At 37.9% G+C, this 19,367-nt stretch overlaps 1 protein-coding gene across 4 annotated transcripts; it reads right to left on the reverse strand.

Annotated features, from left to right (window-relative positions):
• Positions 1-59: 59 nt before the first annotated feature.
• LOC117972857 (centrosomal protein of 63 kDa-like) lies at positions 60-19,045 on the reverse strand. 4 transcript variants are annotated; one of them, XM_034923226.2, is made up of 15 exons: positions 18,950-19,045; positions 17,933-17,984; positions 16,781-16,952; positions 12,822-12,917; positions 11,996-12,124; positions 10,334-10,447; positions 9,676-9,930; positions 9,400-9,545; positions 8,331-8,474; positions 7,017-7,131; positions 6,265-6,450; positions 5,596-5,682; positions 4,484-4,674; positions 2,053-2,410; positions 60-611 (listed from the first exon to the last, which is right to left on the reverse strand). In XM_034923226.2, the coding sequence occupies exons 2-15, from the start codon at positions 17,974-17,976 to the stop codon at positions 456-458; spliced, it is 2,193 nt and encodes a 730-aa protein (XP_034779117.2). In that variant the 5' UTR covers positions 17,977-17,984; positions 18,950-19,045; the 3' UTR covers positions 60-455. The 4 variants fall into 4 exon arrangements, with proteins under 4 accessions (XP_034779117.2, XP_058887108.1, XP_058887107.1 ...); XM_059031125.1 differs by having other exon boundaries at positions 9,676-9,909; positions 18,726-19,045; XM_059031124.1 differs by having other exon boundaries at positions 18,726-19,045.
• Positions 19,046-19,367: the final 322 nt, after the last annotated feature.

Consider the following 19,367-nt stretch of genomic DNA (forward strand, 5'->3'; position numbering starts at 1 on the left):
ATTAAATATGGTAAAAACATTATACTTTTAAAAAATAGATTTTTGCTGTTTTCGAAAAAAAAAAAAAATATTCTGGCTGAAATAGCTTTTGCACCAATTGTGATTTTACATAGCACATAATGCCACAAGGTGGACGAATACTGCATTGGAGGTTCTACAACGGTAAACCGTCAAATCTGTGTTTTTTTTTTTTTTTTTTTTTCTCCGTGCACAATTACAAATAGAAAGGAAGTAATGGGATTTAGTTACTGGAACATACGAAATCTGGAAAATGCATACTGCATTATGTTCACACTGCATATGTTTTAGAGGTATAAAAAAATGCCATGGCTTACTACGGTGCTTCTAAGAGGCTCTGAGATGTGCAGTAAAATCCAGTGCTGGGATCTCTCCAGGGAGCGCTCTCCTTCAGAGAGCTCTTTGTAAGAGGAGGTGTTGCTGCAACGTCCAGGCTGTCAGCTCAGTTTAGGCACAGTATGCTTCTGCAGGGCTTGCTGCGTGTTGCTGTTCAGTTTAGCAACATAGATGTCAAACAGCCGCTCAAGTTCTTTCGACTGCTTCTCTTCTTCCTGGAGGAACCATTCAGCTGCAGTTGAGCTCCGACATGGAGACTGGAAAACAAGTACACACATTATATATATATATATATACAGTGCCTTGCAAAAGTATTCAGACCCCTGACCAATTCTCTCATATCACTGAATTACAAATGGTACATTGAAATTTCGTTCTGTTTGATATTTTATTTTAAAACACTGAAACTCTAAATCAATTATTGTAAGGTGACATTGGTTTTATGTTGGGAAATATTCTTAAGAAAAATAAAAAACTGAAATATCTTATATATGTATATACGTGTATGTGTATATATATATATATATATATATATATATATATATATATACACAATGTTTTTGCTCAAAGCGCCAACATCCCAACGTTTCAGTATGTTTAACATACCTTTGTCAAAGGAAAGTGTGTTTGAAAATAAAAATTGGCTTTTGATGCCATGGTAACCACACATTCTGAACCCTCTCTTCCCTTTTCTTATAATCAAGTAGTTCATTCCTATTGAGTTTGTCAAGCTTTCTCAATTCTCTCTCAATAATTTGTTCTTTATATCCTCTTATGATTTATTTGTGATTCTGTTTTTTTGTAGTCATTTTCATCAGAACAGATTATTTTTATCCTTATACACAGTCCTTTAGGAATGGCTCTTTTTGTATGGATAGGATGTGCAGATGACATATGTAGGTACTGATGCATATCAGGAGGTTTCGAATAATGATCTGTTTTAAAAGATCATTGATCAAGTTTAACCAAAGTGTCCAAGATTTCAGATTTTGACCTTAAATCCACCAAAATGTTACGGTGGATATAATTTGCTAATACAAGAGATTCTTCACGTGTCCATATTCCAAGTATGTTATCCATATATCTTATGTATTCTAATATTTTCTTATATAGTTTACACAATAACATTTCCTCCCATTTACCCATATACGTGCTTGCAAAATGCATACCTAATTTTGAGCCTGTTGCTGTTCCGTCATTCTGTTTGTAACTTCTATTTCCAAATGTAAAAAACTATTTTCTAAAACTATCTTGATCATATTTATTATTTCTTCCGTAGGTATCATGTTCTTCTACTGTATTTTCCAGTGCCTCTTTACGTGCTTATAATTTTTCACGCCTGGGAACACTGGGGTACAAGGATTTTACATCCATGCAAAATAAAATGGTATTCTGTGGAAGTTTAACCTTTATATTATTAATCCTTTTCAGAAAATGTGTTGTATCTTTAACATAGCTAGGTAAACTTTCAACATGTGGTTGCAGCTCCAATCCTGAACTAGTAACAGATTACAAAGGTACAGATACAGCTGTGGGCTTAGTAACTGCCCCCTGGACATGTTTCTTCGTTCTGACCCCAAATTTGACCAGACAAACCCTTTCTACCTTCTAGCTCACACACCTCCAGATACAGGCAGACACAATTCTGCTGCATTCCAGTTCCACTTCGATGGGCTAAAGACGTGTAAGAAAACTCACCAGCAGCATGAATTCCTCCTCACTTTCTAATGAGCCCTGCGGATTTCCTAACATGTACACATCAGGCAACTCTTCATCAATGAAGCTGTTGCCATGGAGACCGGGCACACCCACAGCTGGAGACTGCCTCTCACAAAGTATTGACTCTTTCATGGCCAAGTTCCTGCTGGGCCTATCCGTGGGCCTGCAGGTATGTGAGTGTCTGGAATTGGAATCCAGTGCAGTGGCACTCCAGGTCGGTATGCTCCCAATCTCCCCTTCATCCTTCCTCAGTATGCTCTCCTGATTTAATTTTGACTTCAAAGATGTTGCAATCTTCCTTTCATTTTCATTCTCCTTTTGGTGTCCTGTGTCTTCACTAATGGAAAAAAAACACACACCACAAAATCAAGGGTCACAGAATAGATAAACAATGTATTTTGTTAAAAGAATACAGCAGTGTAATCCATATAAATATAGCAGGCAAAAAATCTGACTAACATTGGGTAGGTAGGTAATATATTTTCCCACTTAATGAAAGAAAAAATATATATACATTTGGGTGGAAGGTATCATTTCAAGGAGCCCCCCCCCCATGGTTGAAAAATTAAACCTTTGTTGGTTAATGATAGTTAGTAAGCATGGTAAATACTTATCTAACGTGAAACAAAAGTACTCTTGAGAACAATGTCTGACCAGAACTTTGACCTTTTTAAAAGACAGAAAATGCCAGTACAAGGTTCCCCTCATCCAAGTCTCGTACTGAGAACAAAAATGACTTCACTGTGATCTGACAGCAACCATCTGCTGCTGTTAAGGGATTAAACACATTTCCTCGCCTGCCGCTCTGAGCTTTCTTCTATTGCAATTCGGGAACGTGTAAACATTTACATGAAATGTCTGCAAAATGTGTTTAAACTGAGAAATGACACCAGATTAGTTGAATAGCTTTAATAGAACTGCCCTGCTGTTATTCATTTCTGAAGAGTGTTAAACTTTTTTTTTTTATTAGAAATACCCAAACACTGTGATTAAAGACTTAATTTGCCTTGTATTTCTTTGTTATTTTAAAGGAGTATGTGTGAAAGGTTTCTGTGACTGTGTTTCTTGCATTATCAGGTAGTGCTGTGCAAAACGATTATTTGATTGAGCTCTCCACATAAATCAGGTGCTGACAATCAGGTGGGGGTGGTTGGTGTTGATTGGCCAATTTACCATTCAAATTAAACAAGTGAAGAAACAGCTGCTTGTAATTGTGATGCTTGCTGCTTTTCTTAGACTGTTTGTGCAGCTCTGTTTTCAGGTATGGATTTGGAATGTATGTGTTTTGTTTTTTTTCTCAGTTTATTTCCCCAAGGGAAATTTTAGCTGAAGAGACACCTCCCCCCTCCTTTTGAAACAGCATCACTCTCTTGCTATGTGCAGCAGAAGTCTAACAGATTAGGTCTTACATAGATACCAAACTTAAAAAAGATACCTGTCACAACATTTGGTTGATAATTTAATTTCATAGCTCCACCGGACACTAGATCCAAGTTATTTAAGTAAAAGAGGACTGCAGTTTTACTGAGATATTTTTTGACTCAGGGAAAAGGTTTGGTATACCACCAAGTTGTAAAACCGATTGATTCTAAATTCTTGTTATCTTTATTAGATATTTAGTATTCATATTGTTGTCTGGCATTCTGCAATGATGATGCACAGCCTGCAGTTATTTAATGGGAGTCTCATTCAAATTCCACTCAAATAAACGCTTGAAGGACAGGATTCTATTTTCTTTCTTGAATAATATGAATATTGTCTCAGTTAGAGTGGAGGTTACTTTGTTTCTTTAATAGACCAGCATGTACCATTAGTGTAGGAATATAGAGGCCACTCCATGAATGCTCAAGGAGTCCTGTAGACGAGACCTTGAAGGATGCAAGTGGGTTGTTTACGACCTTCTTTTATGAGTGAAATAAACACAGCTCTCCATGCATGTTCATGCAGAGTATTCTGTTTATGTAGCAAGCAATATGTATGAAAAGGAAAGTACGTTTAAACCTCAATGAAACAGCTGATTTAGGCCATTACTTTTCTTAAATCGCATCTGCTTAGTAAGGCAGAAAAATTTGAAACAGTGCGATCCACCCAGTTATTGTGATGCTGGATTTGAATGAATGCAAGGAGAGATTTTTGAATGAACTCTACTGTTAGTATTAAAGCTATTAGGAAATGTTTCAGCTCACACTTCCATCAGTGACACAGTAGCGGTATTTGGGATGTTTTTGTACATTAGGTAGGGCAAGAATTGTTATTTTGTTTGTTCTTAAATAGATATTATCAGTCCATAGCTGTGCTAGTAAATTTGTTTTCTATTAGAGTTTGATTGATTTTCTGAGATGAACAAGCTTGATATAGAGTGTGAATGTTACTGTGTCAGAACCATGGACCCTTTAAACTTTGAACTTACCGGTCCTGTTGTTCCCTCCTCTCCATGGCTCCCTGCTCCACACTGTGTTTCCCCTGGGTGGCTCTTGAAGGCGTGTCCAGTTCTGCTTGCAGCAGCGCCTGGTCTTTCTGTAGTGTCTTGTTTTGCTTCTCTGCGTAACTGGTGGCAGGAATATTGCCCCAGAGTTCATTCAGAGAGTTACCCAAGGTCTGCTATTAGGAGGAGGGACAACAATTTTTTTTTTAGCATCAACGGGTGTGCAGATTATGATTTCAAAATCAACTTTCAAGATCCTCGTAGCATTCACAACAACATTTTGCACAGTTCTTGACAGTGCTTTCACAATGCTTTTACTGTGCTTTAATAAACTTTGCCAAGCTTTTTTACTGGTATAACGCAGTAAACCTGTGTAGAGGCTTTTGATAAGAAGTCCAGTATTTTAGCACACTACACTGTCGAAAGGACATAGCATTAAATGGAGACATTCAAAATGTATTCTACTGCAATTGATGAATGAATTAATCTTAAGTGTTCAATAAAACTCCTCTAGACTGGATTCATCAAAGCACACTTTAACCTAAAAAAAACATTTCAACCCAAAGATCTATACTAAAAATAATATGCCACCCTCTGGATTCATCATGAATCAATAAAAGATGGGTTCTCCTGCTGATGGTTACTTATTACTTATTTGCTTTACATCGGCTTCAGTCCCAACAGGTGGTCAGGCACTACAGACAGAATCAGAAGAACAAACTGGTGCAATATTTTTTTCAAAAATGATCAGATTTGATACCACTGTCAAAACATCCAGTACAGAAATGTACTAAAATAGATGAAAACCAATATTCATCACATTATTATTTTCCATACTTCTGCATCTGTACTTAGATAAGGTTTGCTTACTATGGATCTTACATTCACAATGTTCACAACAAGAACATTACAGCGAATATAATACTCCTTCCTGTAAGCTGAGCTAAACAGTAACAGTGACTTTCCGTAAAAATGGGAACTTCATTTCATCCACAATATATATCCCTGGTATAATAGATGTCTGAAAGCTTTTTAACTTGCTTATTTTTTTTAACTGGACACAGAAAAAAGAAAAATACACAACACTGTTGCATTACCATGTCTGTCTTTGCCTCCATTGTTGCAATCAGTTCCTTCAAATGCTTGTTTTCCAAATTAAGAGCCTCAAGCTGAATTTTGGCCACCTAAGGAGATGAACGTAGGTAGGTTAGTAAAATACAGGTCCATGTATGCCAAAGCATAATTTGCGTATCAAAACCAAGACAGGGGGTTTTCCATGACAGACTTCAATAGCTCCGCCAGACATCTATCACGAGTGAAAAAAAAATATGTGGGGAGTTATACCAAAAAATGACATCACTGCATTGTGATGATGTCATCTCATTCTACTCACTGTTGAATGGTGCAATACCAACAGTTTTTTGCACAGATACCTCCCCCATTGCCTTCTTGTATCCTACAAATACACAATCCATGCATTTACAATGCTTTTAATCCAATTACTAATCTGATATTAAGACCTCCTTTGATAAAAGGGGAATATATAGATCTGAGAGAGCTTTGCGCTGTGAAACTGATAATAAAATACATACTTGTATAAAAAACTAAATACAGAAATCTTCTTAAATCCCCAGATTCTGATACTCTCAGATACCTTGGTCCTAACCAACTTTTACCACAAACGAATAAGCACTTCTCTAGAATTATGTAAAACACATCAGGGCAATTCATTTCAAACCACACTGCCACATGTCGTTTCTCTACACCTGATAGTCGGTTGGTTTTCCTTTGCTTTGCTTCAGTTCATTTTCATGAGAGGAAGTTCTCTCCACTGCCGTCTGTAACGCAAACTCTCTCTGCTCAAGTTTCGCTGCCAGGTTTGTGAGTTCAGCCTGCAATCCTCCATTATGTAACCTGTGTGACTCCTCCAGCTGCAGCACTCTATCCCTCAGCTGTATAAGCAGACACACAGTTAGTTGCATGTGGCTGTTGATTTAGACAAATATCTCAACATTTTGAGTACAATGCTATTATTTGGCCCCTAATCAAACACTAATACAACTTGCCGGCTATTGTTTTAAGTAATGGAACCATGATTAGAGAGCACAGTTCATTTAATTACTGTGACAAAACACCTAAAGAGATGGTGTTTTGGTAGTGGTTTGAAAATGGGAGTGTCCTTTAGTCAATTATTGTTGAATTAATCCACCTGTTAAGATATATAAAGAGGGAGAGCTGGAGTGCTAGAAAGACTCCAGTTAAAGAAAGAAAATAAGAAGCTGACAGGATCAGCTCTGAACACAGCTGTGTTTTTGTGTTTGTTTTGCTTTTGTTTAGAAAAGTGTTTTGTCTGATAAAACTTGCTTAGCAAAAGCAGCCTCCGCACGACAAAGCAGCCTGGAGGTTCACAGGCAATTATCTTACAGTCCGCAAGGCCACCTGCCATTGAGCTATTAGTATGAAGTATGACTAGGGCTCACTCTGTCTCCGGTAGCACACAGACAATGTATTTTTGTACCTTGATAATGTCATTGTTCTTGTCCTCTTCAACAGCCTTTAGCCTGTGGACCTCCTTCTCGGTTCTTCTGAGACAGTCTTTGAGCTGCATACAATGGGAGTGTGATGCCTCGAGCCTTAGAAAAAAAAATATATATATATTTTCACAATTCAGTTTTACAGGCATGGCTCCTGTCGTCTGGCAGGCACTGCATTGCAAAGGTTTGTCCTTTATTGTGCTGGTTGTGGTGCAATGATCACATTTGACAATTAGACTTTAAGAGGCCAAAGAATATCACAATTATGCTTGTTACATAATTTTGCATTTGGTTAGCATCATTTTCATTGTTGTTTTTAATTTGCTGGTTTCGAAAAAAACATTGCATGTTTAAATACATTTGGCTTATTTCACAGGACATGAGAGCTACTCTGCGTGTGCTGCGTCCTGTTAGGCAGCCAGGGTTTCTGTTTCTTGTGATCCGAGGAGAACGAAAGACACTAGGCAATGGTGGGACAAGATCCCACAACAGATTTCTATCCTTCCTGTTGAGGGATATATTCCCTCCATTTAGTACAGCTCCTCTGTGACTGGTACTTGTTATTGCTGCAATAAGTTACTTACTGGAGGCTGTTTTTGTGAAACAATCACAGAATGTGTTGCACAAGAATAATGCACAGCTGTTCACATCATTTCTGGATATTTTATTTCTTAAAAAGTACACTTTCCCTGGCTTAAGCGAGTGCTGAACCCAGCTTAGTTGAAAAACTGGTCTTGATTAGGGCGGTATTTTTTTCACAGTAAAAAAAATGCTTATTTGACAGCATTTCAGTCTAAAAATAGGTATTTCAAGATGTTTCATGATTAAACATAATATTTATTAACGCAGAAAAAATACCACTGCACCATTCTGAATGTATCATGTTCTCTCTTCAACAAATGTTCCTAAATATTTAAATGCATATCTGAAAAACAGTTAAATGCTAAATTGTAGAATATTTAGTTTTTTAAAGACCTTCTATTTTCACCATCAGTGAATTATCAAACAAAATAAAAACATAACTAAATGTAAAAACAACAGACACATGAAATGTCCCCTTCTTGTAGTGGACAGAGGGATCTATAGCAGTAATAAATATGTATATTTACACTATTCTTTCAGAAATTATAATTTTCATGGGGAACTACATATTACACGGCAATGGGGAAATGTCATGAAAATCGTGAAATCTGTGATAACTGTGATAAAATACAGCCTTAGTCATGATCACAGTCCAAGGCAGTAACCTAACCACTATTCCATTGCTAAATGTGTGCCCTAAAACCCAATTTTCTTACCCAGATTGAAGCCTTGTCATCTCTGCTCTGAGTATCTGTTCCTTATTTTGGCTAGCTTGCAGCTGCTGACAAGTGCTTTCAAGGTCTACTTTCAGATTCAGCATCTCGGTGGCCATCATATTCTTAGAACTCTGCTCCTCCATCCTGCAATCAAATCAACACTGAAGATGAGACGTCTTTTTTTTTTTACAAGCACAGTTTGCCACCTGCGCAATTACATAACATAAGAAATGTTGTGAACGACATGAATATCAGTACCAGGCTGCAACCAGCAGAGGACAAACATTCCAACAAAGGAAGGGAGGATAGGTTGATCTAGAATTATAACAAAGATAAAAGAGAACTGTGATTTCTTAAAACTGTTCACACTATAGCCCCACAATATGGTGACATGTGCTGCAGCTGGAGAAGTCACACAGCTCCCATTGTGAGGAATTGCACACTGACCTTTCAAAGCAGACAGGTGCACTTGAGCAGAGACAGTATGTTTCACAGACAGCAGAGGAGAGAGATTCCATTCTCAGATTGTCTTGTTTAATCTGTCATTACTCACACCACCAGTATTACATTTAGTCACACTCCCAAGTACAAAGTCTTAAAAGTATTGCCACAGAGGGTCAGGAATATCTCTATTCCAGGATTGTAACTGCCTGTTTGTGCATTAGATTTCTTGTGCTCTGCAATTTTTTTCGCAAAGATTAGGTTTTGCGATCATATCCAACTTGAAAATCAATTCTAATGACAGCGAAGCTCCCTGACTTTTGAACGACTGCGGGTCAGCTAAATGGATCCCCATGCTTTTTGTAAGGAAAATAAATGTTTTTCATTTTTGTTTATGGAAAAAATGGCAAAATTAGTATTCACCAAAAATAAAAAATAAAAAAAAACATGACAAATGTTCAGGAGACAATCATATGGCATATTGGGGTACCAATGCTAGCTTTTGAGATTTCCATTATTGTATACATATTGCTGATGCATTAAAAGGTGTGCGGTAATATCCGTAGCAAACCATTCAACAGATCTTAAAATCCGTCTTACCCTCCCTGTGTTGGGCTAGCTGGCTTACCTGATGGCGCTCACCTGCTTGGTGAGCTGTTCTCTGAGTTTTGCCCCCTCCCTCCTCAGCTGCTTCTCCTCCAGGTCGGCAGCCTTCAGTAGGTCGTCTCTCGTGTGTAGCTCCTGCCTCAGTTCTGAGAGCTCTTCCTCCATTTTCTAAACACAAGGCAGAAGCAATGTGTTGGGATTATGGGGTAATTTATTTAAAGACTAAAGTTTTAGGACCGTACTAGAGTTCTGGGTAACGTAGAATTGGATCTCCTGTATTAAGCACATGGCGCTGTACCTGGCGCTGTGTGTGTGACTGCCGCAGGTCCTGCAGGAGGCGCTGTGTCTCCTCGAGATGCTCTCTACTCCTGGAGGTCAGCTCCTGCACATCGTTTCTCAGTTGGTCAATTGTGACCTCACTGCTCAGCAAGGTTTTCTGAGCCGTCTCCAACTCGCTCCTCAGCTGCCTGACCTCACACTGCCGCTTCTGCTCCGCCTCTTCCTGTAGCGCCACCCGATTGGACAGCTGGCTCTGGTAGTTCAGACAAGTTTGCTGTTTAAAATAAAGCATTGGGGTTCAGAAATAACTATTTTTTGAGACTATCAATTCCACTTTAACTGCCTCATGCTCAACTCCCTTAAACCATGGAGAGAGACAGTTTCCATGGTTTCCAAATCTTAAAACCTTGGGACACAGACAAGGGAGGTGTCTTTGATTTAAAGTATGTGTGAGATCAGGTTACAATCCTCAAACAACTCATTTGAGGCAGCCCAATATTCCCCTTTGTGCTCTGTGTCCCACTGGTTATGTTATTTCTCAATATAGGTAGGATGTGTTCTTCTTTATTGTGTTACACCTTAAAACTATTGACTGTTCCTAACAGTGAGGAGTTCTGGAGCATGAAATCCAATGCCCTGATATTGAAATGTGGTTTTCTATTATTAAGTATTAAGACCTGAAAAAGTTCACATTTGTCTGCCAGGCTTCTTCGATGGGACTCCAGCGAGGTCAGCGAGGTCTGATATACGGCTCTCTGCTTTTCCCATTCTTTTGCTTTAGCCCTGAATTCCTGCAACAACAACAAATATATTAAATCAAACACATTAATAACATATTTTCTTACACTTGTTCTTTCAACACAAAAGTATTGAGTATAGAGAATAGTTGACAGCCAGATGCATTCCAAACAAGCAGCAATGCTTTTAATAATGCAGCCACTTTTTTGTATAGATGTGCACTCTGGAAGATTTGCTTGCTATACAACAGAAAAACATGAGAAATTGAATGCTTTTCAATACTACAGCAAAGGAAAATAAGAAAACACTTTAGAACTCTCAAGTATATAGTCTTTTTTCAGGCCTGTACTTCACCTAAATAAAACAACCAAGGTCACACCTCTGCTGTATGATTATTTTTAAATTTGTCTAAAAACTAAATAATAATACAACATAGCACTCAGAAATGACCAGTGTGCATTTATAATATATACATTAGTATGCGTGGAAGCCTCAAAGTCTATAAAACACTTGGGCTGTGAATGCCCATGCACTGCAAATATGATTTTGAGGGATGGAAAAAACATATGTTACTCATGTAGCTCTTAACGTAGGATGCTGCTAGAGATGCATCCTAATGAAGGCTGGTTAGGCTTAGTCAGATTGAAACTCAGACAAGCTGTTTGTAATATGAGCCTTACCTAATACGCTTGCAAGGAAACATGGATCAATTCTTAAAGCTCCTTCACGTAGGATTAAGCTGCACTTGCCAGTATTAACTACATTTATAAGAAATATGAGAGAAAGACAATGACTATACTCTTTATTGTGAGCAGTCTTGTTTGTAACTCTTAGGAATGCCTTGATTTAGATGTTTTAACCCCTTCTTTTCTAGCCTGCTTCTTCTGGTTTGGCACCACCTGACGCTATATGTGTGGTGAATTGTCCATATAAATGCAAATTATGAATATCAAATTTTTTTAGAATTTATGATCCTTTATTTTTGAGTGAAACAGTGTTTGAGAAGTCTGGGAGTCTCTCCCTGGCTCAAGGATTTGGAGCGTGACATACGGGTATTTGATATGTCAAGGTGTCTCTTCATGGGCAGGAGAACTGTGAAGCACCAGCAGAGTCCAAAGCTGAAAAAATTCTTATACCACAGGAGACACGAGTAAGGCATTTAAATACTTGCACCCTCTGATTCTATATTAATACCCTTTATCTATTTAAATCAGGTTTCAAGAGGCGCTATGCTTCAATTCTGTTTGCTTTAGAAGGCATCTACTGGTGGGACATTGACCGCTCTGCTTGGAACCTCATTAGCTGAGAGGATCGAGATCTTTCATTAAAAGAGCAAGGGCTAGATTCTCAAAGCTATTTACTCCGAATTGAGATTATAAGTTTTTAATAAAAGAAAAACTTGCCTAGTAAAGTAGCCACACTAGAAATAAACAGCTCAGGCATTTCATTTAGGGTCTTGCAGGTTACAATTGATGTTGCGCTCATGACAGTTTGGAATAAATAGCTTTGAGAAGTCAGCACATAATATCCAAAATGAAAATACCTAGAAGGAAAACAGAGTGATTTCTGATCACACTTTTTCATTGGACATGTATATTTACCTCAAGCTTTCTGTTTAGCTTGCTAGTTTCAAACAGAGAATCCTCCTCCTCTGTTTCCTTGCTGGTCTCTCTCGCTTGTCTAATGTGGTGCCGCTGCAGTTTTTTATAGCTGCTCTTCAGTTTGCCAAGCTGTATGGAGAAAACACAGCCGTGCATAATACTGTGTTCCTTTTCTCTAGCTTAAAGAAGAAACAGAATATCTTGGTAACAGCTGCGATTATCGTTTTTAGCTTTAATTGAAACAAGATTATCAGGGATACTATGATTAACAATGATTTTTCAGTACAATAAATAATTAAGACACCCCACATTAACTGAGAATACCAAAATGAATGATTAATGTTCCAACTGAATTACATTAGTAATCAGATGTCTTTTCAATTTTATGAATTGTGTTGTGCTTTATTGACCTATAATAGCGCAGAGGTACTGAAATTCACCCAGAACTTCAAACCCTCACATCTCAATCTTATTACACAACACACAATTTTTTTTTTTTTTAATCAATTTAGTGAAAGTTGAGTTCTTCTGCGTCTGTCTGTGAGGTAACAGAAGATGCACACGTTCTTCTGTCACCAAATACACTTGTCTTGCAACCAGTCCTGAAAACTAAAACAATCAGGTCTCACCAATAAAAGTCCTCTTCAATTCCCTGAATAGTGTTAATAAGGTGAGGTATTCATTTTCTATTGTGAATCGTTTATTCCAGTTTCCAGGTTTTACGAATACTGAAATTTGGAATAGAAACCTAATTCCCCTGCTGTGTAAAGGTACTATCTGATAGACTGACTGACTGAAATCAGTGGACCTCTTGCAATGGGGATACCTCAGACTGAAGCCCATTGAGCTGCTCTTCATACTTCTGCACGGTCGCTTTATTAGACTTGTCCATCTCTTCCAGCAGATGGTGCAGCCTGCCAACCTACGAAGACATAAGCACAAGCAATTACAAATGGCAGATCAAAGCAAATGAGGTCAGTACAGAAACATATATGAAAACTGAGTCATCAAAGATATCGAGTCTTGCAAATAAGTTGCTTCAATAAGCAGGAATAAAACATTTTTGTAAATGATGATTTCCAAAACTACCTTCTGTGGATGTAACTATGGTGACTTACTCAATTGTTAGTTGGACTTATCAAGTTGTTAGTACTGTATTATTAATACAATTACCTAAGTGAAGGCTAATCGGTGTTAATTGGCCTACTTTAATTGTTTCAAATGGTTTCTCAATACCAAAAGATCATCTGATAATCCTCAGCTATACTTGGTTGAGGCTGAAAACAAGCTCACCATTTTTAAAACTAAGAAGAAGAAAAAAGGTCTGGATAAAGTGCCAATCCACCAAGGAAACAGACAAATGATTTCTTTTCAACAAAATAAAATAAGTGCTTGAAATTCCCCACGACTCTATCATTGATATTTGTTATGAATGGTCCTTACTTTACAGCCTGAAATGAAAGATGACAAAGGGGCTGGGGTGTTCAAGGACAATACTGACAGGAACAATAATGTTTCAATAAACTAAAGAGAACTGGCCCCCTGGCCCTCAAGAGAGGGCTACACTAACCAGCCCCTGTGGAATAAGGTGGCATTGGATACAAATATCAATTACAGCTGCAATCTAAAGGCCAATACAGAACAGCTGTGCCCGAGACACAAAATTGCTTCCAACATCACAAAACAAAATAGGGATGTACAATTCAGTGCCAATCAAAAGCCCAAAAGAACACTGCAACATGATGATTTTTTTTTCTAGCTTCATCCCCAGAGGCCTGCAGTTTTTACTTGTAAATAGATGAGCTCTGAAAACCTTGAGCTCAATGTCCCCTATGGTTTTAGAACCAACTCCTGGTAAGTGGAAGCTTATTTTTTAGATATCAGAGTGTCTTAACCCTTTGAAACCTGGCCCACACTGATGCCCAATCCTTTTTTTTTTCAAATGTTTCCTATTGTGTAAGTGCTGTAGGATGTCTGGAAGACTATATTGTGAAGCGCAGTGAACACTGTAAATTCATTAAAGGTTAATGGGCCTTGCAGCATTGCTCTTCCCCATTAAAAATAACCATACTGGTTTATAAAACACAAAAATTATAAAGCACTTTCCCTGTTTCACTTTTTTTTTATTTGGACACACCTGCTCCTCACTATTCAAGGGACATTACACAAGTATTACAAGAAGTTCATAGATCAAAACCTGGCAGATTATGACATCTGAAATCTGTTATAGAAAAGAACAGAGCCAGCTTTGAAGAAATACTGACAGGGGTAAAAAACATAGGGCCCTATCCATGAGCTAAACAGGCTGTTTTAGATTAATTCAATGTATTGAAGCTGACATGGTGAGCTGTTTATGTGTACTGTAGTATAAGCACAGAAGATGCTCCCTATGTTTCGGATGTTTCAACAGCAGGTAAATGCATGTGTTCAAATAAAAGAATGCATCATCAACTGCAAAATGATCATGGTCAACTATAAACAGGGCTGGAGAAGTGCATTGATAAGGCAAAACCTGACTGAGTTTGACCACAATTCATTTCACGTGAAACTGCTGATAATATTCAGCGGAATCAAATGGCAGGTTATGATATGAAAATGAGGTCTCCTTCTTCCTGGCTTTTGATCGCCCCAGTGAGTAACCAATAATGTTATTCTGGAGATAAGAAGTGTTGCCTGGTTTTAGAGGGATATACAAACGTGAGAGTATTTGCAATTGCTGAGTTTAAATAATACATATGATAAACTTTGAACCACTTCTGGGAATATGTGTTGAATCGTTTTTACTTGGGCCGTTGAAGGGTACCGACACAAGCGCTTTGCCTCGGGGTTCTAACCATTGCGTCTGAGCATTAATGAGCTCGGTAATCACATGACAGAGTGACGTCAAATGAGTGGCCGAAGTGGTCCATAGGGATTTGCTAGATTTCTGTATATCTTTGCACATAGCGCTCTACATAATTAAAGCTGCGAGGCACAACTTTAAAAATTAACTCTAGTGACCTTAGGGTTGGTGTCGCCAAGTTGAAGTAAGCATGCTAAAGTATTTGTACGTATCTATCTATAGGTGTGTAGTCTGTATGCTGATTGCTTTACCTGGCTCCATGGAACTTGCTTAGGAAGTCAGCTGGTCAGTACCAACCTACCACAGAAATAAATATCGTCTCATGAAAAAAAAGTTTTAATTTGTGTCATAAAGTCGTTTTTTTGCTGACATGTGTTTTGATATTTTAAGCCTTACCTACCGATATCGTACCTTAACTTGCTGTGATATTTGTAATGCTTCATGCTAACCTCATTCATATAAACTGAAAATAAAGTTATCACTGCCTTTACCCAAGTCATCGCTTCAGCAACCATTTAACATCTGAATTCAGCATACTCATTTAATATGTTTAACTCAATTATTAATATCAAGTAAATTAATTAAAACATGTCTTGTTACTATGTGAACAAATATAATTAATAATAAATGAAATAAATACATTTGAAATAAAGTTTGCCTTGCTTTTCTTGTGCATATGCTGTACTGTTTTCGGGTCTCTTTTTTTCCCAATGCTGTGTGGTAAGCTTTATACTTTGTATTCGGTGACATAAATTCAGATACTAGCATTTTTGTTTTTACAGTAACTTACTGTAGTTTTTCTGCTTTCTTTAGACTTGCATGTTTTCTTGTGTCTATGTTCACCACTTTCTCGGATTTGTAAGCTTCTTTTGATTTGTATACTGATATATTAATAAACTTTGTTCTGTGACCGTGAGGTTGGTTCACTGCACAATTAGGCATATTTAAGAACATTTTTTATATAAAAAAATAAATAAATGCTGTTAATTTAGTACTCTGTATTTATTCATTCATTTGATCGCTTGTTTGTAATTCTAGAGTACTACAAAATGAATATAATGCATTTGACATGGAGGACAAGTACGTTTTGAGTAGCCACCGTAGCCTAACTGAGTTCAGGGAGTAACTCAACCAGAGATGCAGTGACAACAATACAAGCTCATCAGTCAGAACAAGGCGACGTTCAATGCCTCAAGATGGCTTCACGTGTACACACATGGACCTCTCAGAACTGCATTTCCCATCATCCTCCTGTTCACATATTTAACTGAGATGGATTTACCAGTGAGCAGGAGGATGATGGGAAATGTAGTTCTGAGAGGTCCATGCGGGTACATGTGAAGCCATCTTGAGGCAGGGAATGCAATTTAAGAGTTAAAAAACGTGGTCAAAATGTAAAAAAAAAAAAAAAAATGTAAACAATACACGCACCTTACGTAAACAGTTGTAGCAACACATGGGAACATGTAACACAATAAAATAAAAAGGTTAATCTCTTGGCACAGAGGTACCGCTACTCAGACCTTATTACATTACAGATTTACAAGGGATAATTAATACCATCTGCATTTTCAAAATCTTATTTTAGTAGTGTTTTATTTAATTACATTGTAATGACTGAATTATTAACAAATGATGTATTCTCTTACACAGTAACTGATGTGTAACTACATCATATCTGACTTGTGATCAACTTGTTACCTGATGTAATATCATGGTTACATCATGGTGCAGGCCATTTCAATGTAATTATAGTAACCATTGGTGGCTCCCTCGGTATTACCATGTTATGTCTGACGATGTGGTCATCGCTAGCTTGATAATTGAATGTGGTGACTGTTAGGCGTACTATACCGAAGAAAATCCATCTGAACTTTGAAATAATATTAAAAATAAAAAAAATAAACATATTGGTCATGTATACAGGCCAGCTCATGTCTCACCTCCTGGTTTTTGCTGTCGAAAGAGTAGCGGGTGTTCAGCAGCTCCTGCTCTCGCACCTCCAGCCGGGCCTCCAGCGTCTGTCTCTGCCGCTCCCACTCACACCTCTTGTGGCTCACCATGATGTCGATCTGGTGCATGAGCTCCTGCAGCTCTGCCTCACAGGGGATAATCCTGGGGCAAGGGGAACAGGAGGCTTGAAAAACAACTGGTTTACAACAATGCACTGGAACAAGTGTTCAATTGACCCTACCTGCATATACAAGTTGATTGTTCATGAGTTAAAGTCAATCTATCTCATATATTTAAGGCACATATCAGAAACTCTGTGAGAAGCTGGGTCAAGTTTAATGAAAATATGCTGCAAATCTTATCAACACTAGAAAGGAATCATTTTGTTGTACGAGGAAGCACATCAGTATCTACAATTAACTAGAGCAGAAGTGTTGATCCTATTCAAACCAGATGCCAGTACTGCCCACACCTTAAGGGCTGTAATGTGAGTGTGTTAGCTACATCATTACAATGGCAAAAAAAAAGATGCCAGCACAAAAACACACATCGAATGGCCTACACAGAACTTTGGAAGGAGCAAACACCAGTACCACCAGTATAGTAATCGCTGCTTTCAACAATGAACTGTTCATGCCAGTTTTCTGAAGCTGCACAGGATTGTGTTCTAAAGTTCTTTCTGACCTACTTCACTTTTGACCCAGTTTAAATTTCCCTCCCCTCGAAGGCCTTGTGTTTTCTCTCCACCTGACTGATGGTCTATCTCTCCCCCTCTCTGTATTTCCTTTTCTTCCTCTGTCTCATTGTTAGATTTGGGTTCAATGCACGTTTTACTGTTATCTGTTCCCCCTAGTAAACAGCGAGGTATAACAATACATTAGAAAGAAGCTGAGATCCCCTGGTCTAGGTGGCAGGGTGCGATGCCTGCTCAGTACCTGTCTTGAACAGCAGTGCAGCATATCCTTCATGATTACAAATAGGGCCGTGGGAGCTACTGCTTGCATCAAGGACACTAACTCTGTATTGGAAAGCCCTTTGGTAGTCTATCTACATATGCTGCTGGTTCTCTTTGCTGCAGAACAGTAATAAAACACACATGCGTGTTTCATGTGTAAAAGAAAACAATATATAATGTGTAATACCCTTGAAGGTCACGTTGTGCAACACCTTCAACCAGAGGGTCCATGTCAGGGGCTGTGAAGATAACAGGGGAAAAAAATAATAAAAAAAAACATTAGATACGGACAGACTTTCTGTAATTTCCCATTATTATTATTATTATTATTATTATTATTATTATTATTATTAGTATTATTATTATTAATAATAATAATAATAATAATAATAATAATAATAATAATAATAATAATAATAGTATTGCTTCTCAAGCAATACTTCTCCACTTTCACCCAAATATTAGGGACAATATAAGCCATATATAAGGCCAATTCTGCGATGTCGTCACTCTAAATTAATTCATAAAATAGAAAACCTTCCAACTACAGGAGCAACCGAAGCAGATTTACAACAGTCTTTTTTTGTGGCAGCCAAGTGGCCACTGTACAGATTGCAAGAGAACCACACAAAGATCTATGAAATTGCCATGGACCTGTGCACAACGGTATACTTTTACTGCGCCAATAAACCAAAATATTACCCGGACGTACACTTTACTTATTGTGGGTATTGATATATAGCTCATATTTCTGTTTAGAATAAACAGCCAAAACAATATCAAGTTATAATATTTGTTAATTTGCCGACAAATGCAACTTTTTGTGTTCGGTACTGACAAGAGTTTGCTTTAGTTTGCCACGATCGCAGCATAACAATGGAACCAAAGGAATTTGAAATAAAATACAAAACGCGTTGTTTCAAACTGTAACACAAAGGTGAAACAAAATATTAAACTTCCACAGTTTCACTGGTACTTACCAACCAATACCCTGCAGCAGAATTTAAAGGACAATACAGTGAAGCTAGTATCACTCAGTAAATAATGACTTTGTTATTTCTTGAAAATCTTCTCGTGCGCAGTCATATATAGCCTTCGTATTCGCCTCTGAGAGGCAGACCTCATTAAAGTTTCCAGACTCCTGGTCAGTTTAAACTGATGTGAGAATAAAAGTCATCTGTTTGTGAAGTTAATAATACGCTACCTTCTTTCAATTTCCCGCTGTTGCTGCATTTCTTGGCGCTGCCACTTTAACAAAAAAAAAAAAATACACAGCACAGCGTGAGCAGGTGCACATAATCCACAGCAGATGGCGCTGGAAACAACGAAGCATCGATCAATACAATAGCTCGAAAAAAGCCTCAGTATTCCGCGAGGTCCTAAATGCCAACATTTGCTGAATTGCAATCTGGCAGTAGGGTCTAGTAAAGACATGTTCTATACCAGCTTCCTAGCATTCCAGTATAGTTAACATCATTGTGACGTAATGGGCAAGGTAAAGCACCAGTGCTATTGGTGGATGCAGGTAGGAAATTCTGACTTGGGTTTTATACCGCAGGAAACTCTGTTTTTCTATTACTTAGATGCATGGAACAGCTGGTAGCCAATACAGTTTACGTGTG

Source organism: Acipenser ruthenus, chromosome 9 (assembly GCF_902713425.1).
Source record: "Acipenser ruthenus chromosome 9, fAciRut3.2 maternal haplotype, whole genome shotgun sequence".
Classification (NCBI taxonomy): Eukaryota; Metazoa; Chordata; class Actinopteri; order Acipenseriformes; family Acipenseridae; genus Acipenser; species Acipenser ruthenus.

What these genes read in the sequence shown, in the direction of transcription:
- LOC117972857 (XM_034923226.2), bottom strand. Translation starts at nt 17,976, where the DNA reads ATGGACCCTCTGGTTGAAGGTGTTGCACAACGTGACCTTCAAGG. An exon ending in AGCTAAACAGAAAGCTTGAG is followed by an intron (nt 10,448 to 11,995) that starts GTAAATATACAT and finishes TTGTTGTTGCAG; the next exon opens with GAATTCAGGGCTAAAGCAAA. An exon ending in ACAAATGTGAACTTTTTCAG is followed by an intron (nt 9,931 to 10,333) that starts GTCTTAATACTT and finishes TATTTTAAACAG; the next exon opens with CAAACTTGTCTGAACTACCA.